General features: G+C 40.4%; 2 protein-coding genes across 3 annotated transcripts; both read right to left on the bottom strand.

The window, feature by feature from the left end:
• Positions 1-924: 924 nt before the first annotated feature.
• sfxn5b (sideroflexin 5b) lies at positions 925-12,503 on the bottom strand. The gene is made up of 14 exons (XM_030739090.1): positions 12,267-12,503; positions 8,967-9,035; positions 7,468-7,545; positions 7,246-7,272; positions 7,083-7,137; positions 6,963-6,988; positions 6,748-6,801; positions 6,492-6,548; positions 6,337-6,402; positions 6,067-6,157; positions 4,618-4,733; positions 4,285-4,370; positions 3,124-3,241; positions 925-2,884 (listed from the first exon to the last, which is right to left on the bottom strand). The coding sequence occupies exons 1-14, from the start codon at positions 12,321-12,323 to the stop codon at positions 2,807-2,809; spliced, it is 978 nt and encodes a 325-aa protein (XP_030594950.1). The 5' UTR covers positions 12,324-12,503; the 3' UTR covers positions 925-2,806.
• A 1,037-nt stretch (positions 12,504-13,540) lies between these two features.
• Positions 13,541-25,481, bottom strand: rab11fip5b (RAB11 family interacting protein 5b (class I)). Of its 2 annotated transcripts, XM_030739088.1 has the most exons (6): positions 24,804-25,481; positions 22,390-22,919; positions 19,965-20,574; positions 16,875-19,340; positions 15,868-16,003; positions 13,541-14,794 (listed from the first exon to the last, which is right to left on the bottom strand). In XM_030739088.1, exons 1-6 carry the CDS (start codon positions 25,181-25,183, stop codon positions 14,534-14,536), a joined length of 4,383 nt encoding a protein of 1,460 aa, XP_030594948.1. In that variant the 5' UTR covers positions 25,184-25,481; the 3' UTR covers positions 13,541-14,533. The 2 variants fall into 2 exon arrangements, with proteins under 2 accessions (XP_030594948.1, XP_030594949.1); XM_030739089.1 differs by lacking the exon at positions 16,875-19,340.
• Positions 25,482-26,078: the final 597 nt, after the last annotated feature.

Raw genomic sequence — 26,078 nt, 5'->3', positions numbered from 1 at the left:
GGCAAATTCAGAATAAGTGAGTACTGCAATACAAACACCTTTTCCACCTTATGGAGCATTTTAATGGGATTTCCTGACAAATGTGATGAATTTTGGAGTTTATACCCACAGTGTAGTCCAAATCTAGATTTTGTTTGCTTCACTTTACGTAAATGTCAAGTTTTAGCTTGTTAGGCTTGTTTTACTTAACAAATGATTTGCCTCATGCAAATATTGTCAAAAAAAAAGGGGCATATACAAGATGAAAATAAGTGGACACGGCTCTCCTTATCTGAGTACAGTATTGTGAATCTCTTGTCTTCTAAATTACATAAAATTATTGAATCCACATAAGTGCAGTGTTGTGAAAAAGTCTTTGCCCCCTTCCTGATTTCTTATTTGTTTGCATATTTGTCACACTCATGTGTGTGTTTAATATTAGACAAAAAAAAAATAACCTGAGTAAATATTAAATGAAGTTTTTAAATGATGATTTCATTTAAATTTCTTAAGGGACAAAAGTTATCCAGACCTACCTGGCCTTGTGTGACAAAGTAATTGCCCCCTAAACCTAATAACTGGTTGTGCCACCCTTGGCTGCCAGAACTGCAATCAAGCGTTTGCGATAACTGGCAATGAGTCTTTCACATCACTGCAGAAGAATTTCAGCTGTTTCTTTAGATTGCGGCATGATGTGCTGCTTTTTGAGATTTCTCGATTCACCAGATCTATCAGGCCCAGGTGTGCCTAATGAAATTGAACTCAGACTTAACAAGAGGTGGGATTCACTTTTTCACAGCACTGCAAAAAGGGGAAACAGATTTAATACTTAACAAAAGTCTAGCAGCAAAGGGGGGGGGGGGGGGGGGGGGGGGACTCCTATAGAAACACCAAGTAAAGAGTGCAGACACTTTATATACAGTAAAAGAGTATTTATTACAGGCTATATAGTAAAATAACAGGTTTACATTGATTGGCTAGCAAACATTTTCAGCAATATCAGTGGAAGTATCACACAAAGAATTAAAAACAGTCAGTTGTGTAATATATGTTATGGTTCTTTTTAAAATTGTGTACAAAAGAATAATACAACAGTAATCTGACAGCAGTCAGTAGTGGATCAAAATGACCTTCATACAAGAAAACCTAATTCCACGTGTTAGGAATTCTGCAGATTATTTCACATTATGTGGGTTAAAACATCTGGCATGTGTCAACTGTCAGTTTAGAAAGTGTATAAACAAATATACATCTAGAGTACAGAGTCCCTCAGCAGAATGATTCTCATTGAACAGTTTAGCTTGTATGCAGCTGACTGCTTTCCATCACCGTAATCAGGTTATTATCAGCTTGTAGCTAAAGCTGAACAATCAGTAACAAGAAACTGCAGTTCAGAGACGTCAACTCATTTTTTCAGCCTTAATTCATCTCACTCAGCACATGTCACCGCCACGGTTCAGTAGATTTCTGTTTTTAAAGAACCTTATCTGAATACTTAAGGCCTGTCAGTGGATATGTAGTTTTATTTCATATTTATCCCTACATCCACAGGGACTGCAGATGGAAAGTAGCCAGCACAACACATCTCTCCTCCTATGATATTAATGTTTTTGTGACAAATAAAATTTTTAAATAAAATAAGGTGCTGGTATATTTTTAGCCAAAAAGAAAATCCTAAAAATTCCAATCTCTAATTCAAACTAAAAAAAAAAAAAAAAAAATGCGCTGCAGATTATGGCTCAAAAATTGGGGTCAGTACACTCAAAATGTGTCCCCTGATTGGTCTGAGCAACTGTGAGACAATTAACAAGGCAGAAAAGATAAATAAGTGATTTAAAGGATTTTTTACTACTTACAAAACTAATAAAAAGCATTGATCTTTGTGTCTTTTTAGAATACAAATTGGCAATTTTGGGGGTATTTATTACTCAATATAAAGGACTTATTAATGTCTTATTCTGCATATGAACTTCTCCCTTAATAACCTCCTACTTACTGGTTATTGATAGTGAGTAAGTAAGTTGTTATATAAGATTATATATAAGATATATTTAATGTATTTGGCTCAGTATGGGCATTATAAGCTCTGTTTCCCATGTGAGGGCTGCAGTTAGGAGATTATTGCAGGGTATCGCTTCAAAGTATGACAGAAATCTGGTCACAGTGCATGTAATTAGGGACAAAGGACTGTGAATAAACATCATTCAACTTAAATTAAGGTTCCTTTTTTAGGAAAAAATCAGATTTCCCCCTCCAGGCAGCAGTAAACAGAACAGTCTTTGGACAAACGCGTCACTGGATGTTCAAAGATTTCCCCGTTTGTAAGCTCTTATATATTATATATCTCATTGGGTTGTTTTTTTCTTAAATATTTCATAATATTTTAGAAATTTTTGTCCCTAGAGTCAAAACAGAATTAAGTGAAAAACAGTAGAAATATGCTGCCCTTTTTTCTTGTAATATTTTTACTGTTTTGGTTGATTTGCAGCAATTTTCAACAAAAACAAAAAAACGACTACACACGCTCCCCAGTCACAGACAGGTTAAGTTAGAAATGAGAGAGTGACAAGAAGTGTACCTGTGTGGACCACCAAAGAATAGCACGTACATAGCAAACACTTATTTATACAGTATTAAATAATTAACTAATGGGACTGGGACTGGGACCCACAGTACAATTTTTACTGTGATAAAAATGCAGCACATAGTTCCCAAACCTGTCGGCAGGAGGAACCCAACAGTTGGCGCTCCGTGACAGCTCTTCACACTGCAGCCTCATTTCCGTCCCGGCTCCCCTTTCTCTCCTCTCCCTCTCCGCCGCCATCCATCATAAACCTTTGTTGTAGGTCACCACCTTGCAATCTGTTGCCATGGCAATCTCTGGCTCTAGGCGAGACACCTCGATCTGCCAACAAAAAAAAAGAAAAAAAAAAGAAAGAAAACGTGAAACTGAATGTAAGAATTTCGCTCTTTGCTTCTGCCTTCAGCCTTAAAAATCATTTAGAGTTCGAATTAGATGTTGGAATGAAAGGATGTGGGTCGGGCTCTGTTTGTCAAGCAGTGTACATGTAATTGTGACACAGCTGCTCCCTGTGCCATCTGGCCTTGAAAACATCAGCTTGTCTAACGGGGTGCATACTGTACCTGAGACATCTGGGGGAATAGACTGATGGCCACGGGCAGGGAGAGGCCGAAGGTAACCAGGCACACAACGCTGTGGATGGGCAGCAACAACTTGCGGTTGCTCTGCAGGAATCGCAGCCTACACGAGTCAAGACAGATAAAAGGAAACGTGAGCCTGGTGTGTGGATCGATCCCAGATGACTCCTGCAAAGCGATGAGTTATTTTTGGATCTGGAGAAAAATATCATGTGCAGATTTGGGGGAGCTATTTCTGCACAATTGGAGGGTGTGAGATTTATGTGTGTGTGTGACTATAATGAATCTGACTGCAGATTCTTCTTCAAAGGCACAAAGTCTGCTTTATTTTTCTATTTTTTACTTATATTCTCTCTGTTTTTCACTCTAGTGACCTACGACTGAATGAATACATAGTTTAGTAAACACTTTGGAGCACAACAGATGCCAGCTTTTGTTCAGTCAATGCACAAATATTTGCAGTGTATTTTTAGACAAAATTCAAGCAGACAGTACTGACAAACAGCAGAATTAAAGCAATGATAAAGCAGTTTCAGTTCACCACACAATGATACAAAGAAAACTGACAGATTTATTGATTGCTGATGGTGTTCCAGTCAGACTTTGGATAACCATCAGGAGGCAAAAGCATCAACGTTGGTGATGAAAAATCCTGCTGCCACTAGATTATTAAATTGCACTGTAATTAAAAAGCGTAATCACTGCCAAATTTATGTATCACCAACACTGCATTTATATAAGGTGATGGTGTTACCTCAGTTCTGACCAAATGTGTAGTCCTGGCATTTCTTGCATTGCAAGCAGAATAAAAAGCTTCATGACCCACACCTGTGTTCATAAATTAAACATTTTCAAGCGTATTCTATGTTGGTAACTTTTTTTGCTTTTTGTTTTCATTTGTGTAATCCTTTTAGCAAACATGGCAACACTTACTGCATCATATCTTTGTGATCATTTTAAAATTTTCAGGTTTGTACTGTGTTGTTACTGTTGTACATTTAACTACACCACATCTCTCTGGGAACTTGTGATAGCTGTTTTTTTTTGGTACTTTTTCATACCAACTTATGATCTTATAGTCAAGAAAAAACAATACGTCACTAGTTGCAGCCCCAGCAATTAAAAAAAAAGTATTTCTGCACAAACCTCTCGAGGTAGGACATAATGATGGGGGGCAGGACGAAGATTGGCATCGGGAGGACCACACGTGTGAAGGCAGTCTCCATGATTGCCTGGGGATAATAAACATTGTGCACATGCTCCATTTCAAACATTGGGTTTAATTTTTCTTTTTCATGAAATCAGCTGGGTGCTGAGTGATGGGAGCCAAGCAGGACATGAGAACTTTTAGCACTTCAAGCCACCATCATATTGGAAAATTTACTAAGAGAACAAGCAAGTGTATAAACACTACTGCCAGGTAACAACTTTGCAGGGTACGCAAAAAAAAAAAAAAAAAAAAAAAAAACAGGCGCTCACATGTCTTGCGGCAATTTTGGAGGATCCCACCACATTCCCGTTGTTGTCAAGCACATCAATCCCCTCAGACAGCTCGTTGTGTCTCATGAGGCCCACGTTGCAGATGTTTGCACTAGCTGAGAAGGGAGGGGAGAAAGGCAGCTCAGACATTTTAATACATTTAATCAGATGCCGTACTTCTAGGCTGGTCTACTGTAATTCATTATTATCAGGTCGCTCTAAAAGCTCCCTGAAAAGCCTTCAGCTCATCGAGAACGCTGCAGCAAAAGTACTAAATGTGACTAGAAAGAGAGAGCATATTTCACCCATATTAGCTTCGCTTCATTGGCTCCCTGTTAAATCCAGAATTGAGTTTAAAATCCTTCTCCTCACATACAAAACCGTGAATAATCAGGCCCTGTCATATGTCAAAGACCTCATTATTAACGTAACAGAGCACTCTTCTCTCTGCAGCCTTACTTGTGGATCATAGAATTTCCAAAAGTAGAATGGGAGCCAGAGCCTTCGGCTATCGGGCCCCTCTACTGTGGAACCAGCTCCCAGTTTGGATTTGGGAGACAGACACCATCTCTATTCTTAAAATAGTTTATAGTTAAGGCTGGAGGGAGACACTGAACTCTCCCTTAGTTATGCTGCAAAAGGCTTAGGCTGCTGGGGGGCTTCCTATGATGCACAGAGCATTTCTTCTTCACTCACCTCTTTTCACTCCTTGTGTGTTTATACACCATTATTGTATTTAATGATTAACAAGTAATATTTTTAGGTCTTTATCTCACAATATAAAGTGCCTTAAGGTTTTTATGAATTGGCGCTATATGAATAAAACTCAACTGAACTGAATTAATGTATTCACTTTTTGTCACCGCGGACTCTAGCAAAAAGTAAGTCATCAATGTTTAGTTCTCTCTGTTACGTGACTAAGAGCAGGGCTGAAAGGTTTGCGCTGCCCACACACCTCAAACAGATTCAGAAAGAAATATCTCTGGAAAATGCATCATAGGCAATATTTTGATTGGAGATATGCAGTCGTGTGTGTGTTATCGCTGTTTCGGGTATTCTGAGCAACTAAGAAAGATGCATGATAGACACGTGTAGTCATAACCTTGGGCTCGTCTGTCCATTAATGTGACAGCTCAGACTTGAAACTCACAGTAAAACATTTTGGGAGAAAATACCAGGTGTTCAATCAGACATTAAACATATTTCCATCAGATTAAATGAAAGGAGGACATGTCTTAGAAGAATCTGTTGAACTGTTGATGTTCATGGCAATAAAAAGATAAATACTAGGAAAAAAAGGATAAATAAAATCTAAAATGTGAAAATTATCAAGCTTTTACATTTTAGATTTATTTAGTTATCATTGGTAAATAAACTACAATCAACCAGCAGATTATCACCAACATGATAATCATCCTTATTATCACAACGGCTCCTTTGAAAACCTACCTACAGCTGGGAAGGGGACAAATCTCTGTATTATCATTCTGGTGGCAGGACTCAACTTGTTGGCCTTCTCAATCAGGACATTCAGTCCCACCTATAAAATACAAGTCAACATTGAAATGCAAGATAAGTATCTGTTACGGCAGACTGGAATTCCACCATGCTTTGTTTATAAGTAAAACCATCTTTCAATACTGCTGTATAATAAATACTGCAGTTAATTTTCTGCACAAGATAAACTGTATTGCCTATAATAATATTAAACACACTCACTGCAATAGAGACGGCACTCGTCACAGCTCCTACATAGCCTTGAATAAACTTGGATGTTGGTGTGGGCTGAAGGAAAACATACAGTGTCACAACATTTGCACAGTCTGTCAGATTAGTATCAGTTTTTTTATTTGGCTTTAACTGGGATTTTCTACCTTTGTGGCATTACGGTTCGCATAGTTCACACAGGCATTGTGACTCTGGTTCAAACACTGAGCAAAAAAAGAAAAGGAGGAAATGAGGGAGGAACCAGGTTTAAAGGGTGAGCGAGCAGGCAGCACTTTATTTTACAATGTTCCAGTGTAGAACAGGTGGTAAAGCATTGCATGTACCCAGTAAAAGTGCACTTACCAGATGTTCAAAATGGACAATAAATGCAATGATTTACAATAAGCATGTTATTTACAGTACCTGCCATATAATGGTAGACACCACAGTCTGATTTGGGAGAAGAAGGCCAATGACCTAGATGAAATCAGGGAATAGAAGCTTATTTTTGGACAAAATAAGTTCAAAATCTCCTTTCATCTGTGCCCAAACTTGGCCGTGTTCATGGATATCTGCACATCCAAGTACAGTTCTATGAAATGCATGATTAAAATGCATGGCTTTCATATGAGACTTACAATTGGTGTTCCAAATGGTACATAACCTGCACAGTGAAAACATGATTTTCAGTGTAGACAACGATGATAAAATGGATCAGCTCGAACAAATTCAGCAAAGATCTTCATCTGAGGCCGTACCTGACATTCGAAATGGCATGAAGATCTTCTCTCCTGTGTCAGGATGAATGATGGCCTGCGTGCAGAGAGCATGAAAGCTTCCTCATGCCACCAGCAGCCCAGAGACTTGAATGCATGAAAGGGCAGTTAACCTGGGCCAACTTACACCTGATGTAACACTTACCTGCTTGATCTTCTGGGCTTCCCACAGCTGAACAGATGAACAATGCAATAAAAAAGTAATATAATTAATTATTATTATTATTTTGGCAACCTTCATTTTCCCTAACAGGATAGAAGATGTTACTGAATTTGCAGTTTCTACATTGTCACAATGCGTGTTTTGGTGTAGCTAGGACAACGCTCTTCAGGAACAGATTGTATAATATTACGCTGCAACACTCACCTGAACATCAGACACTTCAGGTGGAAGTGTGCCATGTTTGTAGTCATCGAGGAGTTTGATGCTTTCTTTTAACCGTTTCTGTCAACAAAGGAAAAGAAAAATTGGAACAAGAATTACATTTTTACTGGAATAGGATGGGGTAGAATATGGATTTTTTTTCTGTGTTACTGCTGATCTATACCTTAGCTTACTTTAACAAATATAAACAAGTTTATGAAATACCTGTTCCAATATTAATACACCTGGACACTGGTTTGCATTTGAGAGTAAAATATTTAAGTCTGCAAAAAAAGCTTTGCTTTAACTTCTAATTTATTGGGGATTTTATCAAATATTTTTGGGTTTTTCAATGAAAAGTTGTAAAAAATCTTATTCGTCTTCTATAAATGTCCTGTTTGCAAGGGGATAGTTGTTTTTGTTTTTTTAATTAGATTGAGGTTTTTTTCTTTTTTTTTAATTTTCAATTTTTATTGAAATGATTTTCCAAACAAGTGTACATCCAAAACATTTACACTTTTTTTTTCAACACCAAGCATGAAGAGTTGTGCACACAATTTGTACATGTCTTGTACAAAACTACTTTTCTATCCTCTATATTACACATCCTATCCCAACACTTCCAAAACAAAAATAGGTTTTCTTGTCCATTCCCTCCTCCCAATCTTCTCACTGAATATTACCTACATCCAAACTATTTACATTCTGTAGCACTATAAGGGTTCCCCCAAACCCAAACTATTATTCAACAAAATCTGATCTCAATGGTGATATATAATCCAACCAATTTTTCCAATAATTTGTAACTTTGCCATATTCTAATCTAATGTAAAAAGTCAGCCTTTCCATCATATAAATATTATGCATTACATCAGCCCAATCTTCCCATTTAGGAACTTCTGTCTTCAGCCAGTTCCTAGTGATGGCTTTTTTACCAGCTGCCAACATAATTTGATACATATATTTATCAGCAGATCTTGTTAGATTGAGGTTTTTTCATAGTCAGCACTGTGCAGGTTTTCTCAGTTTTCATAAAAAATATCATTAGTATTTTGTATTTTGTAATATATTGCACATACTGAGAGGTGACAAAGTGAAGAAAAACCCTGGGCCCTTGGCCTGTACAGTGAGGGGACCTGGTGGCTCAGTTATGCTGCTGAGGGGCATTTTGCAGGAACGGTTTGTCTCCTGGTGTCTCAGGATGGCAATGTCTCCATCTAAGGAGCACAAGGGGTCCCTGAATGGTTTGATGGGTATCAAAAATATGTGACTCATATGGGCATCTGATCTTCACCATCACCAGATCGCAACACAGTACAACACAAAAAGGAGCTTCACTATGGCACTCTCAACCATCACCAAGTTAACATCTTTTGTGAGATGTGGTGCAGAGACTCAGTGCCAAGGTGCACTGAAGCTGTTCTGGCAGCACAATTTAATTTAAATTGACAATTTAATTTGTCATCTCTCTGTACATCTGGATGTTTTAGAGAAAACTTTACCTCTGACACAAACAGGGTGCTGGGGTCAATGATGTCCACAAAGTGTCTCAATCGACCAAGGAATGAACCCTAGGAAAGACGACAAGACAGAATGAACCCTTAATGGCTAATAAATGGCTAAAATAGCAGGAAAACATGTTTTCACTCAAGTACTCTGACTCTACCCCACAGCTACTTTGATACAGTAGCAGCTTGACATCATTTATGTGCTTATAATATCACACGTATGCAGCTTATTCTTTTATACTGGCATGAGGACATTTGCATGGCCAATGCCAGGATTTTCAAAGCACTGAAATCATGAATCTACAATCATATTAATCAAGTGCTCACTCAGCTTATGTAAATGCTATTTTGAAGAATTCTGCACACTGTTTAAAATATTATTGTGGTAAAACAGAAATCCCTCCATTATATTTTTATGCACTGTATTTTAGACTGAGCTATGTTTCTGATTCTTGTGGTAAAACAAGCTAACGGGTTGTAGCTTCATAACTGTAGGAGAGACATGAGAGTGCATGTAATCTTCTAACCCTCAAAACCCATAAGTGTATTTGCCAGAATGTCAAACTAGTGCTGTAGGCCTGTGTTTAAATTTCTATGCAGGTCAGTGACTCCTGATTTGCTCCATTTGCTACATGAAGAATGTGAGATGCAGTTGAAAGGTCTGTTTCATTAGAGTAAAAGGAGTTTGGGGCTTTTTGTGGTCTTGTTTACACCAGAAACTTCAAAATGAAGACGCAAGGAAAAGCTAAACTTCTTCGCTTGGCAGTTTTCATCATCTTATGGAAGGAAACGAAACTGAGATGTAAAAGTAAATCGTGCCTTTTAAGATTCAAATTTGCACAAACAATCTGCACATTTTCCAGAAAACATTCCTCCCAAGTGAGATTTGAAGGTGGTGGTCAAGCGGCCTGTTTTCTGTTCCCTTCACTGTCTCTACATCAGCATGCCAATTGCTAAGTATGTGCGCCAGCAGTCTGAAAAGGCTCAATAGCTCCTCATGCCAAGAGTCTCTTTGGCAAACAAGATGGGTGAAAACATGGCAGCTTCAATCAGACTCTCTCAGAGACATTTATCAGTTATGAGGGGTGGGAAACGCAGCAGAATGACGGTGGAACTGACAAGTCTTTATTTTCATTACCTCTCTAGCACCAGGTCCTAATTGAAATGACTGGAAACAACCTTAAGTCCTCACAAAGACTGTAGATATATAAAATGCATCCACATCTCTGCTCTGGGTTTTCTGTCACTGCCTCATTCCCTCACCACACGCCTCTTCCTCTGACAGGCCATATGTGCTGCAGTGCTGTTTTATAAGAGTGGGGTAAAGGGGGGATCTGTGTGAGGAGCCTGCTTTAATTATGCATGAGTTTCTGCTCCCTGGAGAGCACACAACAAGGCTAGCAGAGATGGAGCACAGCACAGAGCAAAGACAAACCAGGCGAGATTACATTGATTTAAGGACTGGCCTAATTTTTAATGCTTTGATGCAAAGAGCTGAAAGTATTACAGCACCTTGAACAGCCCAACGTGAACTGCGGGTTGCTGATGGAAAAATAAGGTCTTTGTGGGGTTCAGAGCGGAAAGAGCTATAAGAAAAACTAAGCCGAGAGGAGCGTCGGAGCAGGATGAATTACTGTAATCCTTAAGGGGGACTTTGTGATGGTAATCACAAAAAAAAAAAAAAGAAAAATAAGATAAATAACATGAGACAAAGACTGTTAATAAGCTGTCACTTGGGCAGTCTGTGAACAATGCAATATCCTGTGCTAATTGGTGTGTCCATGAATGAATTATGAAACAATGGATCCGCAGGCGCAGTCATGTAAACAGTGCCTCAATCTTCCTACATTAGATCAAGAAAGCCAGATTGTGAGAGACAACATTAATTTGTGTTTCTTTTGGTCTTTTTGTCTCTTTGAGGTCATTTTGTGTCTCTTTGTGTTTGTTTTATTTCTCACTGCAGCCATTTTGTGCAATGTTCCATCCCCTCAAGGTTGTTTTGCATCCCTCGTTTGCTGTTTTGCATCTTTTTGTGGTTGGTTTACACTTTCTTTGCAGTAGTTTTGCAATTTTTGTAGGGGTTTGATATTCAGGCAGCATGGGATTTCACTAGTTAGCACTGTTGCCTCACAGCAGGAGGGTCCAGGGGTTAAAACTGTTTTTTTTTTTTTGGCCCTTCTGTGAGGAGTTTGCACGTTCACTGAAAAACATGCAAGGTTGGGGCAGTCCTGCCAAAGAGACTCTTAATCTTAAGAGCATCTCCGCTTTGTTAAATTGGATAAGTAGTTAAGAAAATGGATGGAATAATAAAATAATCTCTCTGCAGTTGTTTTGAATTAATTTTGTGTCTCTTTTTGCACTTCTTTATAATTAATAGTTCCTGTAAAAGTCCAGGAAACAATCCAGTAGTAATGAGAAAATTATCAAGGTGGCATCATAATAACTTCACTGATTGCGCATGTGAGTTGAAACACCAAATTAAAAACAGTTTAGTGACTTATTTCCACTTCCTGTATATGGACTTTACTTTATGCATTGTCATTATGTAAATGACTTATTTTGGACTGTTTATTAAATGGCACTGACCAAAGAATAATTAGAGATGCGAGTTTAACTTCTCAGATAGTGTGCCATCGGAGTCAATCTGTCAGTGCTGAACACTGAAAATGAATTTATGGATGGAAAATTCAGTAATGAGCTTCAGATCAGGGTGGACGTCCAGTGATCTCGATCACAGTCTGCAGGAAGCATCCCGGACTTAAGGGGGTTGAAAGTGTGATTTGAACTGGATTATTGTACGAGATGTTGCGCATAATTTGGAGATATTTTATCAAAAAAGTCCAACAGCTGCGATAAAGCCTACATCGAAAAATCTAAATAGGAAAAGGTAAACTCAGAAAGCCGATTATCGCGAAAAACGGACAGAAAATAACGGCGAGCTCTCAGTGTCTTCACTGCAGATCTAAACACAGATAAAACGGTGCGTCGAAGAGGCGTGAAATCTCATAAACACTGATATGCCACTGCCGACGAGCAATTATTTCCACTATAAAACTGTAATAAAGTCAAAACTCATCCATCGCAACCAAGTTCATTATCCGCTGGAAGTTGCTGCGGTTTAAATAACGGGAACAAAGAATCGGATCGCAAATCAAAGGCAACTTTGTGCCCACAAAGTGTCTCAGCATCCGGAGCAGAGCGGCAGCAGGGCGGAGGATGGGGCTGTTTTTCACCGAACAACCTTAAAACAAAATCCCATTAACGGACGGTTAACGGAGGATAGAAGGGACTTACCTGGTCGTATCGGGGTCTCCCGAGCTGGAAAGCAGGACATGCTGCGGATTCCGCCATGACACTGAACTATTTATTTATTAATGAACTGAATCATGAACGGATTTCCAAGTACAGCGAACTACATCCAATGTGTAACTAGTGAAGCAATGTGCCGCTAAGTGTGCTGGGACATGCAGTTTCTTCATTTGCGTTAACGCTGGCAAAGTTGAAGCGCATGACTACACATCCCAAATAATCGATTAGGCGAACGGTATTGCATAACTGTTCGGATTGATCTTGGGGAGAGATAACGGCTGATGCGCCCAGATAGGCCAAATTAGTCATAACGTGAGCGGACGTGGCCTGATGTCTGCGAGGAGAAATGATCACCCCGGAGCGACTTAGTAAAGAACCCGCACCGAAAATCTCTGTTATCAGTCACCTCACTGGACACTTTCATTACCTCTTATCATGCAGTGGAGAGCGGCGAGATACAGCTGCTTAGAAAATTACTTCCATCTCAAAACACCAAGAAAAATACACGAGATTCTGTTTTTTCTCCTTTATAACTGAAGAAAAACAACTGAAAAAATAAGTAAGACAAGTAGATCAAAATGTGTATGATAAATTTGGATAAATGAGTTTTTTTTTTTTTTTTGCCTCACTTTAAAAGCACTTATTTGCCTAAAGGCCAGAATTGCATGAGAAAGAAAGAAACGGACAGATAAGGGTTAGGGGTTACTCAAATATACTGTGAATATGCTTAAAATCAAGTATTTTTCTCAAATGCAGCGCTACATTTACATGAAGAAAAGATACGAGCAGTCCTTTTACTACCGTGCTTACATTTTTCCTGCTAATTTTTAACTGCAACAGAGGGACTTTTCTGTGTGCAGACTGTTCATTTTAAACAGGAACTGTGTCAAACCTTATTAAACGTTGGCTTTTATATATTACTTTAATCCAGCATGTCACAATTTGAAATCAACAATACCAGGACAGGTACGTTATCACTCCTGCGAGGGCATGTGTATGCCCGGTCTGTGGAGTCATGGATGCAATTTTTCTAATGAAGTTGCAAATTCAAATGTTGCAGAGCAGAGGTCCCTGCTGAACCTGCAGGTTTCCAACAAAGCTGTAAAGTCAGGACTGCTCTCTAGAGGAGGAAATAAGCATTGCTGCATGACTTCCCACATACAGTTTGCACAAGTGCGTGGATTTCTCACCTAATGCATTCTGATCAGTAACAAAAACAACATGAGGAGTGTAGAAACTTGGGCTCATGTGCACTTTATTTTATTATATTACAGTACTGCGGTCATGTAAAGCATTGCAAGTAGCTACAGTGATGCTAGAGTGGCATTAGATAATATATTATTATGACAAACGTTATTTAATAGAAATAACTTATAATACTTATTTACTGCATTTGTACTTTGTCATTCCTACAGTAAAATGTTACCATTTTAACAAAATTGGACAACAAAAGCTTAAGAATATATTAAAACATTCGGATTGTTTTAACCTGTGAAATTACAGGGGAGTGGGAGTGCACTGAAGAAATTTTTATTGCAAACTCCAAAACAAAAGTAAATGCAAACTGTAAGTCTTTATCCTCTTCAGTCTTTTCTGGCACAAACATGAACGTTGCTCTTTTGATCAGCATACAGCAATGTTGCAGAAACATCCGTTTTTTTGCCATTCACTTTGCAAAGCAGCAGTTTATGTTTTGCTCTAACCTTTATTCTCAAATACTACCTAAAAATATGCCATTAGCTCAACTTGACCTTCGTGGCTTCAGCATGATAAAACATTCTTGTATCAAAATCTAATTTTGACCTACATTTTTTAAAGGGTTACTTGAGCTAACACCATATTTGACCTTGAAGGGCGTATTAAAAACACTCCCAGAATTGTTCTCTGCATCCTATTTTTTATTTTAAGCACACGTGAAAGCAGTGACTTTAAGGTTAAATTGACAACAGCTGACTACAGTAATGTATTCTAGGAAGCAAGAGTAAAATAATTATTTGCATCTGCTTTGATAAAAGCTTTTTTTTTTTTTTTTTTCTATTTTGTCTGTTTTCTGTTTATGCCAAATTGTGATAGTAACCAGCATGCATGTTGGGTAATATCGTGTCTACATCAACAAGGCAGTATTAGCAGTGAAAAGACCTGGATGTTTGTGAGATCAGATTTGGTTCCAGAACAATGAATCCAATCCATAAATAATATTCTACAGGCTCATACTTCATCTGAAATACACCAATCACGCACTAGCACTGTCCTCACTTGTGCCTAGAGCGCACTTGAAGCAGCGTGGGCGTCTGCTCCATGATCCGCAGTAAGAGATTATCAATGTAGTCCTCCAGGTCTCGAACCTGTGACTTGACTTTCTTCAGCTCGGCCTCACATTTCTCCAGCTGCGCCTCTTGCTGCTCAGAGGCCGCTTGCTGCTTCTGCATGTCCATCTCCTGCTGCAGCAGCAGGGAGATCAGCTCCATGTTAGTCAGGTGCTGGTACTGGCCCGACCTGTCCACTGTCACCTCCTGCAAGAGAGGAGAAAGGAACTAAACATCATAATCAGAGGAATTAGAGGACTGTGCAAATTCACGTTCTTGCTGGGAGCGACAGCAAATGTGTTTAACTTAGTATAAAGAGTGAAAGTCAGGGGAGACAGCTAGCCTGATCTCTCTGCAGGAGAGATATTAGCATCTCTTCCAAAAAGTCAAACTATTCCTTCTGTGCCAAATGTGACTGAAATGATCGATGATTAACAGATCCCTGCGTTACAAAGTGAAACAGGGACATTTTCATTTGCAGGTGGTTAAAAAAATGAAGTGAGTCACAGGAAACAATGAGGTCATCACAACAGTTATGGTCCCGCAGTGTATTTATTAGCACTATGTGCACTGCAGGTGTTACTAAATGCTCATGGAAGCATTAAATAGTCTCAAATCTAATGGCTTTCTGTGATTTAATATGACAGGTTAATGACTTAATTCTTCCACTGTTTGCACAAAGTCAGACTTCATGCAGTGTTTTGAAAATTGAAATGGTAAATCACAAATTAATGGAACTGTTGGGAAACAAGTTCTGACCAATAACTGACCACACACGGGGTGACATTACCCAACATTATATTTAAAAAAAAAATCCTATTGATCCTTTGCTATTCTAGTTTTACTAATGCAAGAAATGCTTGAGGACAACTGTGATCTTTTTTCCTCCGCAGTTTGAAATCTTTCTTAAACAGTTGCAAAACTGTAAAATAGAAAAGCTCTCCTGCACAAACAAATAATACGCTCACTTGTGTTCAGCATTTTCAGGTGAGACTGAGGGTCCAGGGACATGGAAACTCTTACGTAGGCCAAAGAATTATGTCACACTTAGGAGAAGTAATGGGACCAGTATTTCTCTCCCACTGTCAATGGGAAATTGTCAAAGTGTCAAAGGCAATTTCTGTTTAAGAAGGAGCTGTTAGGAAGCAGCTAGAGCACTGTTCCTATGGTAGTCTGATTGATTATTCAAACACTCTGGAGTTCCTCATCCAAATACGACAGATCATTTACTTAATAATCATCACTGGCCCAAGTAAGATTATAAAGTATTTTAACAGTACCTCACTCTTCTCAGGTTCAGCTGTCACTTGATGGGCGGTGCGTCCGGGGTTGATGGTAGACTTGAGCTTTTCCAGAACTGAACGACCTTCCTTCTTCTCTGATTGGCTAGAGGTTATTGGCTTCACTGGATGAGATCTGAAAAACAAAGAGGTCAGCACTAGCATTTCCACACTGGATGCGCATAACTGCTTCTTAATGCTTTTCCACATCCAGTCAAATCACAGCATGGCACTTTCTTTCATTTGAAGTGGATGAACATGCACTTCCTAGAGATGTTTAACATACCTGAGACCTCACTCTTTGAAGGAAAGATGAGCAATATAAGAACATTTAAAATAAAGTTTAGAGCATGAGAAACTGCAGCTGTATAGATCGACCTTCAGCATGATTTCTTTCTGGCCTGAGTCCAGGTGTCCCACTACAGATTCTGGCTCCCCAAAACACATCTTTGATTTCTGGGTCTTGTAAATGTTTTACTGCTCAACACCAATGATGCTTCTAACTGCCTGCTTTATTTTTATATATTGCAAATGTACAAAACTTTAATATTTTAGCAAAATGTAGTTAAAAATGCATATTTTAGTACTACAAGTCACAATTCCATTTTACATAGTACTAAATATGCTGCCATTTACATACATTAATCTTTAGCAGCAAAGCTAGCTAAGTTTAGGCAGAGCAAACTGTGGGAAAGCAAAAAAATAAATAAAAAATACAAATACAAAATAGGCAACAACAAACTGAAACATGAGATGAATAACATAAATGTGCAGCAGAGCCAAGAGCAATGCATCAGTGATCGCCCAATCACTTGGATGAAAAGGCAGAACTTATATATGCCAATGCATTCAACAGTAAGCAAGCCAGACCAGCAGGAAACAAAACTATCACAGCAACCAAAAAGATTAAAAAAAAAAATCCCAATTATATATTTAGTTGTGTATATGTCTACTGTCACGTCTTTTAATTTAGTACACAGGTGATGTCCTAGTGTGAGGATTCTCACCTGCTCTCCTGATGGGGCAGGTTGCTAGCTGGCTGTGTCTCCTCAGGCAAAAGTGAGTGCCGTGCAGCGACCAGGGGCTGGTCGGTGGTGGAGGTGGTAGAGTAGGAGGAGGTGTAGGGGGCCACAGCCAGCGTGGTGCTGACTCCAGCACTTGGCCCCGTGCTTGAGGAATGTATGGACGGACAGCAGAGAGGGGTATCAGCTGACAGGGAGAGTGCAGAAAAGATGGAGGGAGAAAAAGAAGATTCTTGCAAAGATTGCCCAATCTTTGCCTCGGAAGGGGTTCTCGAGTTTGGTGCTACTTTTGCGTGGAGGTCTTCAAAACTGATCTCAGATGGTTTTTGCATCACGCAGTTTTCTGTAACACACACTGCTGTGTTTTCCTTTAAAAATATATCTGATGTTGTGTTAGACTCTCTGTGACACGTTTGGCCATTACTGGTGCTACAGTCGAGCAAACCTGCCTGTTTATCTAAAGCCAATGAGGAAGAGAGAACCGATTTAGAAGGCTGATATGATGATGGCCCTTCACTGACTTCTGAAATGTTTTGCACGAGGCGTAAAAACTGCTCAAACTCTCTGTCTCCACTTTTGCTTTGGCTGTTTGGGCTGTCACCGCTGCTCTGTCGGGACACTCCCTTCGGTCTAAAACGTGCACTAACTACCCCTGAAAATGACTCCGTCTGGTTAGGTTTGCCTAACTCGGCTTGATTATTGCAATTTTCATCAAAGTCCTTTTGTGTCTTGTTAAAATCATCATCATCATTTCTTTTTTCTTCTCTGCATTCAACAGCTGGTGAATTACACGTCTGATTTCGTGACATCAAAGCAGCAATCTCTCGGCTGTTTACCCTGCAGTGACCAAGCGGTGTTACACTGTTCAGTTCACTTCGATAATCACAGCAATTGTCTTGGCAGACTGGAGCTACTTTGCACAGCTTATTGGAAGATATTTCAAATGAAGAGTTCATCTCAGGGATGTAAGTGTCCTTCAAAGTAAAAATTTCTTCAGGTGTTGTTTCCAAATGGTAGACGGCCACCTGCGAATTTTCAGGCGACTGCTGTAAAATCCCACTCAAGCCGTCGATGCTTTTGAGAGTATCAGCGACCTCTGACTGAGAAGATCCATCAGAATCAATAAAACCAAAGTCTGAATTATGCACATTCATGTTCAGGTCTCCTAAAGTTAGCGAGAAAGAGATGTTATTGTTGGTGCATGTAGTTTCAGGTAGATTAGTCTCCAGTGTCTCCTCTCCTGGAGCGGGAGAAATATCTAGCACTTTTACATCTGTATGGGAGTAAGCAGTAGGTGACATTTTCAAAAGGTCTGTAACAGATACCTCGCTATCAAGAAGCATTTTAGGCCCTGAGCTCTTAGATGTGATCTTCAGTCCAGCAGTTTCCTCGGCGTTAAGTGATAAACGATGACTGTTTACTTTGCATTGTCCGTAATTTCTTCTACACACGCGGCCATACAAGTCTTGCTCAAACAACATCCCTCCCCAGCAATCGGTCTCATCTTCCAGAGGTTCATACTTAAACTTTTTGAGTTTGTCTTCTGGCGTGAACCCCGGAGAAGTAACATTTGTGTAGGACTGGGAGTTCACACCGAGAGACTCGGTGGTCTCGCTGCTCGTGTGTGGGTCAGGAGATATGTTGTTTCTTTTACATTCCCCTTCTCTTCCACGCTGAAGTGAGGCCACACCGGTCTGAGAGAGGAGGTAGGCTTCTTTATGAACAGCTAGCTCCTGACCTCTATGCAGCCAGCCGTCAGAATAAATCTCATTCACTGGCGTCCTTAAAAGCCTCCTTGGAGGCAAAGGTGGAGGCTTCTCATTACATGTTTGCAGTTCTTGTGCATAGTTATTAGCCAGGTGATAACTACGTTTACGAGATGAAGCCGGGCTGGTTGTCAACTGTTTTGGGGGAAGACTAACTTTAGGTGAATTGAGCCTGCTAGAGGCAAAGGCATCAAACGAATCATCCCATTCTCCTGCACTCTCTGACCTGGAGCAAGGAGCAGAGTGATTAGGGGAATTTGGTGTGGCCACTTTGGGTAATAATACAGGAAGTGATATCTGCCTAGCTACTGGCCTGGGGCGCTCCCGCTTTATGGAAGTCACATTTGTAGCACAAGGCTGGGCAGGCAGAGTGGTGTAATGAAAGGGGGACGAGCCAGCAGAGGAGCAAAGTTCAAAAGTAGGTGACTTCTGCAACTCTTCTGCTATGAGCTCCTCAAAAAAGGGATTGCGCTGCATATGTGGGAGGAAAGGGTTGGAAGGGGAGATGGGGGTTGAGGAAGGGGAGGTTGAAGGGGTGAACAGATTGATGTGACTGCAGTCATCAGGTGAGGCATGACCAGAGGGAGAGGAAGAGGGAGAGGAGCACTGAGGAGGAACAGGGGAACGAGGAGGGAGGGGAGGGGGTACGTCTGAGCTGCTTTCTACCTTAGGAGAAACTTCCAGCCTGTGAAGGAAATAGGGCACAATAGTCCTCTTAGTTAATGATGTGCCACGTCACCAGACGGGGAACAGTGTTCTTACAAAAACAGAAAGGATAACAAGAATGCAAACTGATATTCCTCAACAAAAAGTGGGACATTTCCGCTCCACTTCAGTCTTAAAACTTCATAAGATACAAAACGAGCCTCATGACAGACTTATGGAAAGAGCAACATAAAATAAAGAAGCAAAGCACATTTGCAAAATAATCAAGCAACAAAAAGTAACCAACACACTTTGCCATTCAAGCACCAACTGCACTGGCAGCTATTCTGTTGGGTGAGCTCATACCAACATGGAATGATATTCTTCACATCCTTTCTCAAAACCATTCACAGGAAGAAACACACTCTGGTAGAGAAATTGTCAATGCAGGAGTGCTATTTGTGGAAAATATAGTATGAGATGATGACACAGCATGGTTGCAAAATGGAGAAAATTATGATTTAAATCAATTCCGTTTTCACATGAGCAGGCAGAAGAGTGAACACTGAACCCAGGACACCCAAATGAATACAGGCCTCCCATGTGCCTGGATCATCAAATTGTCTGAAGCTCAAAGGCAAATTTGTAAATGAGCCCAACTCACCTTGGTTTGTTCTGGGAGTCACTAGAGCCAAACCAGCCTCTGAGCCTCCCCTCAGATGTGGAACCAGCATGGCTGAGGTCTGACTTAGATGGGAGAGAATCACTCCTCCCTCCAGAGAATAACGTCTTTCTTAGCTTCCTTCCCTTGTCCGCTGATTCAGCGGCTGAGGAGACCACTGGCACAGGTGCCTGCACAGGGCAACCCGCTATCTGAGCTTCCTGAATAGAAGCAGATGATGCCTGAACATCTTTTTCCTCCTCCTTTTCCTCTTTCTTCAGTTTGTCAAAGGACCAGCGTCGGCCCTCTGCAAAGGAAGCTTTGTCCTCGCTTCTTTTGGTGAGATTCTGCAGTGAGCGAGAGAGTGGGGAACATTTCTCCAGCAGAACCAGTTTGGACGAGAGCGCTCCAGAGCTCTTTGGAGTCGACGGCTCAGAGTCATACACGTGGCTTCCGTTTATACACAAGGATGACTGGGACTGAGTCATGGTCTGTCCCTTGAGTGACTCGACTGCAGGATTGGTTCGAGGGAAGGCTGTTGTGATCTTACTAGCTTCATCGCTGAAGGCGCGCTTGTGAGTGAGAACCTTTGTGGTATGCTGACTGGTGAGCACTGTTGTAAAGATGGGAGGACAAAATGGGTTAATAAAAATAAATAAGGGCTTCTTATTTTGATGATGATATTATTTCCTTTGTTTGTTTGGGGTTTTTTTGCTTTAAAGGAGTGATGTTTGTTTTTTTGCCACTAGGGGCAGGAAAGATCACACCATTTCTGAACATTTCAGCAGCACACAGTTGATGTGATACAGCAGAGAATCATCCCTGTTAAATGCCTTCTTATTTCCTAATACAGTTAGGTCCATAAGTATTTGGACAATGACAATTTTTAAAATTTTGCCTCTGTACATCACCACAGCAGACACGATACAAAATATGACTGAAGAGCTTTACGTTAAGGGGTTTAACAAAAGTATTGTGTTTATTCCAAGTGTTGAACTGGTATCTTTTCACTGAAATGCTCAACATGAAATCAAAAGATGTGGAGGACATCCTCATTAGGCTGAAAATCCCAAATAAAACAATCGTAGAGAAAGCAAAGAATTTAGGAGTGACCAAATCAATAATCTGGTACATTCCTAAAAAGAATGAACACACTGTCCGACTCACCAACACCAAAAGGCCTGAAAGATGACATAAGACAACTAAAATTATTTCCTTGGTTAAGAAAAATCAGGTATAGAGAAATGCATGGAGAAGAAAAGATACAACTCATGATCCAAAGCATACCATATCATCTGTCAAACATGGTGGAGGCCATGTTATGGCATGGGCATGTGTGGGTGTCACTGGAACTGGGTCACTAGTGTTTATTGATGATGTGGCTGCTGACAGATGAACTGTGAAGTGTACAGGGCTATACTCTCTGCACAGATTCAGACAAATGCTTCAAAACTGATTGGACAGTTTTTCACAGTGCAAATGGACGATGACCCAAAGCATTCTGCAAGAACAGCCCGAGAGTTTCTCAAGGCAAAGAAATGGAATATTCTTCAATGACCAAGTCAGTCACCTGATCTCAGCCCAATAGAGCATGCTTTTCAGTTATTAAATGCACAGCTAAATGCAGACTCACAAAGAAGCAGTAATTGAAGGCGGCTGCAGTGAAAGCCTAACAGAGAATCTCAAGGCAGGAAATGCAGCATTTTCTCATCTCCACGGGTACTGCACTTAAGGTACCGACTGTCTGCAAAGGATTTTCATCCAATTTTTAATACAATCCTTATATTTAAGATTATGTTAGTTTGTCCAATTAATTTTGAGCTTCTGAAAGGGGGGCGGGGGGGCTGCATATAAAATAAAGCTATGTCATTGTCCAGATACCTATGGATATCAGATATTATTGATATACAGATGATATATATTGATGCTTACATAGCTGGAATTGCCTTTGAGGCCAGTCAACAAATATATTAGTTTTCTGTTTGCACCATTTTGGGCTGCACCAAATCCTGAGGGAAATATAACAGACTGTTCTGTGTTTTTCTGAGCTTTTTGCCAAAAAACAGCAGAGTGTATGAGGAGAGATCAAGATTACAGAGGTGTGTGATCAGCCACTGAGCTGAAACACACTAAAATGTTCTGTAGAGCTGAAAGCGACAGGAAACAATGTCAAAAGCTGATGCATCACATCTCATGAGCAATGTAGCTACTGCATAAAAGTCTAAATAAAATCCACACTCATTAAATATGCTGCATATGTTGTCTAAATAGAATTTTTTTAACATGAATTTATTAGTATTTATTAGCCATTTTAATGATAGAGGAGGTGGTTTTTATTTAGCATGGGGTTAACCCACTATAAAACAGAAAAAAAAATGCTTTTGTTCTTTAATTCTATGTTATGCACTTGGATTATTTCAAAGCCTACCTTTTTTTGCTAAATCTGTCTCCCCATAGTGGGAGTCAACTCTCACTTTGCTAGTGTAGATGGGGGAACTAGGAGGGTCTGACAGCAGATCCAAACTGGGTGGAGGGCCGAGGTTATCACTGGCCATGGAAGACAAACTACTCTCTGAAGCCAGAGATGAACACGATCTGGTGTCAGATGACTTCCGCAGCTTGCCTTTGAAGAAATCCTTCATCTTGCTCCTCTTCTCCTCTGCTACCTCCACATCATGTGACTCCACCACCCCGATACTCTCCTCTCCAAAAGGCTGCCCCAGAGATCCTGAAAGGGCAGCGTAACGGCCTGGCACGATGGCCGATGAGGACTCCACGTCACCCCTCTTCCTCCCTGTGACACGATCCTTGAGCTTGCCAAATGCAGAGCGAGGTTTGTCCTTCATGGTGAGGTCAAACATACTGGCTGTCATGTTGTTGCGGGTGAACTGGACTGTTATCTGGAGTTCTCCACGTTCCTTCTCCTTTCTTCCTGCCTTAGAGTTGAGCTTGAACCATCTGCAGAAATAAAATAAAGAGAAATAGCGCATGAGCAAGTGTTATGATGTCTGTTTAAAACTCAAATCAGAACTTAACTAATCAGCAACAGTAAAAGTCAGTGATTTTCCTTTTGGGAAAACTTTCTAAATATTACATAATCTGAAAAATACCATTCAGGACATTCTGTTAAAACTGCCTGTGACAAACTGTTTTATAAGCCTCGGAGCAGGAAATCACAACCCAAATTCCTTGAGGTCCACCCACCTACACCTGGTGTGCATGTATTGACAAGAAAACATGGACAATATGAGAATGAAACTCATAAAATCCTCCCTCTCTTCCTGCCTTCTAAATCTTGTGAGTTGACCAGAGAAAAAGTTCCAGAGCCAAAACTAACAGCAGGAATCCGGCATTTCACAGAGCACAGAGAGAGAGAAGGCGGAGACGCCGCGATTAAAGCCAGATGTGTTGTATTGTTTTACTCCATTCTGCTCCTCAGTACTGATAGTGGAAGTGTTTCAAATGAAAGCAGTTATGCCACCTGTAGCACAGCTGAGCTCTTGAATCACAGAATATGAAAACGACGGTCAGTCACAACTAGAGATCAGCACATCCACTCAGCAAAAATAAAACTCAGCAGTCTTCTTCTGCTCATACGGTTTAATCTGAAGTCAAACCAAAAGCCCTGCTGATTGACGGTAGAATCTAACCTTTCTGAATTAAAAATGTTAGAACAAAATCAGTGATCATGGGGAAAAAATTACATGGTAAAATATAGTTACAAAACAAATGCAGCTAATGACAGATGCAGAAGTGAAAGAATTACCCCTTCTATGAATGTATGGTGGGGTAAATAACCTAAAATGATATAAATTATATAATATGATATAATATTTGGGGGCTTTTTTTTCCTTCAAATGTATTACTGAGACAAAAAGTAAAGATAAACAGCATTTGTATTATTTATTTATTTTGGATCAAACTGGCAGGTCAGCGAGAGTTAATAATCTGCAAAAAGGATTAGAATAAAATGTTGATGGAACTTTTGTGAAAACCCAACAGCCACTAATTGGATGCAGAACTCCAATTAACTATACTTTTCCAGAAACTCTGGTTCTTTAGCCTAGCCAGCTAAGCCAGTGGGTTTAGTCATGACGAATGCATTTACTGCAACACGGTCCACTTAAAGGAACTGTGACCTTGTGTGGCCAACATTTTGATGGCCTTCCACATTCAACTGGTTCTTATCTTATCATGTATATAAGGGTCAATGGGTTTCTAGATAGAGATAAATATTGTGGGAATATATGCCGTGATTTTATTCGTGAATAATAAGTCCAAAGAAGGACACTGCCTCCTACAAGTTGGAGAAAATGCATTCTCATCATGTTTTCTTTTTAACACTGTGGGATAAAGATGGAGGCCCTTCTGGCTACAATGCATCTCTGTGAAAACTGCGTCTCATCTCGTGCGTCTGCGGTGCATTGTGGGAACTACTGCTGGCACATCTCTGTATCAAAATAACGGGCCAGAGAGCCAGCATTTAATGAGTTTTAAAACCTTGGCAGCTTTCTAACCTCCTCGTCATCCTGCAAAACAGCATATTAGATTTCACTAGTGTCCTGTGGATGGGGCTGCTGCATTTTGGGTTGTAATGTTGCACATGACTGATAATCACTACTGCGTGAGGTGGGAATTATCCCCAAGATCCTTTGTGAATTACATCCTTTTAACGAAGACCTACATAAGAAAGTTGCATGTCATTCTCCTGGGAAATCAATTTCATCTAGTCTCGTCATAGTCTGACACAAAAACATGACATCACTTCTCCTTTGTGGGCGCTAAACTGAAGAAAAAAAAATCGTTTGGCATGCAAGCTGCACTAATTAAAAGCCAACCTACTCATCTCTTGGACACACTCCATCCTGAAATATCTTATCAAGAGGTATAATGGTTTGACCGAGAAACACATCCAGTCCGATAAGCACCCGGTGCATGACCGTGAGGACCAGGTCCCCGCTCCCCGGGGGGTAGGCGCTCCGGCCGCCGTCCTCTAGGATCCCGGGGAGCAGCTCGAAGCAGCACTCCTCGTTCCACACTGGCACCTCCGCCTTCTCCACGAGGCCGGTGGTGTACTTCTCCTTCCCCACCTGGATGATCGTGTAGAGGTAGCGGCTCCCATGCTTGCCCTTGGTTCGCAGTCCCCTTGCGCGGAGGACGGTGACATTCACATGAGTGGGCACCCATCTCTGATCATCGTCCAGATCTATCAGTGACATCATCTTGCACCGCTACAAAGGGGCGCCTACGTGTCCGACAATAGTCGTAATCTCACTTAGTGGCCTGTCTTATCAGTCGATTAGGAGATCATCCCCCTTTAGGTTGCGCCGGAGTTTCCGTGCTGCGCAAAAAAAAAAAAAAAAAACCTCTGCAGAATATCTCTAAAGTCGGCCGAGCCTCTGAGGGTTTACCCGAGGTCAGTTTTCAGACAGCAGCCTCGGCTTATGCTCAACTTCCAGCTCTGCATGCTACCCTACGGCAACGAAATACAAACGCCGTGCAGAAATCATCCATGCTCCGTTCACGTTGCATCAGTTAGTTTACTGTCCAAAATCTGCCCAGCGTCCACGGCCCGCCCTCCTCCACAGGCCCGCAGACAGTCACAGAGATGCCGCAGAATTAAAGAGGAACACCCAACAAAGCTGTGTCAGATCCACCGACATGCAGAAGCGCTGCTCGGAGTGGCTATTAGTGCGTCTGAGCCAGAAGCTCCAACTGCTTTGTTTAATATGCAGAAAAATAGACTTAAGTTTCTGGGTGGATCCTTCTGTTAAAGCCAAATATTTTCCACCTAATCCTGTTTATTCTATTTTTTCTTGAGTTCACATATTGTTCGCAGCCAGTCTTCAGTACTCATTTAGTACGGCTGCAAGCAAAATGTAACATAAGCTGTATACTTTTTTTTTTTTTGATAAATTAATCGGGTTATGTAAATGGAAAGTAAAAACTGATCGTTTAGATTTTTTAACCATTTATACTCTGATCAGCCATTCTTTATTTTATTTTTTATTCTTTTATTTATTGAAACATTTTGATGCATAGCTCTCCTTTCCTATGGGCAGACTTGTATGATACATCAACTCAAATATTACAATAAAAACTTCACTGATGACATTA

Source organism: Archocentrus centrarchus, chromosome 10, assembly GCF_007364275.1.
Source record: "Archocentrus centrarchus isolate MPI-CPG fArcCen1 chromosome 10, fArcCen1, whole genome shotgun sequence".
Lineage (NCBI taxonomy): Eukaryota > Metazoa > Chordata > Actinopteri > Cichliformes > Cichlidae > Archocentrus > Archocentrus centrarchus.
The sequence above is the reverse complement of the archived record's forward strand: the minus strand, read 5'-3'. Positions and strand labels throughout refer to the sequence as shown.

Excerpts from the sequence above, each read along its gene's own strand:
- rab11fip5b (XM_030739088.1), bottom strand. The coding sequence starts at position 25,183 with ATGATGTCACTGATAGATCTGGACGATGATCAGAGATGGGTGCCCACT. Across the intron at positions 20,575-22,389 it reads GACAGATTTAGCAAAAAAAG|TGCTCACCAGTCAGCATACC; the intron begins GTAGGCTTTGAA and ends TCTTTACAACAG. Across the intron at positions 19,341-19,964 it reads GACTCCCAGAACAAACCAAG|GCTGGAAGTTTCTCCTAAGG; the intron begins GTGAGTTGGGCT and ends TTTCCTTCACAG.
- sfxn5b (XM_030739090.1), bottom strand. The coding sequence starts at position 12,323 with ATGGCGGAATCCGCAGCATGTCCTGCTTTCCAGCTCGGGAGACCCCGA. Across the intron at positions 7,273-7,467 it reads CTGAAGTGTCTGATGTTCAG|CTGTGGGAAGCCCAGAAGAT; the intron begins GTGAGTGTTGCA and ends TCATCTGTTCAG. Across the intron at positions 6,403-6,491 it reads CGAACCGTAATGCCACAAAG|CCCACACCAACATCCAAGTT; the intron begins GTAGAAAATCCC and ends GTTTTCCTTCAG.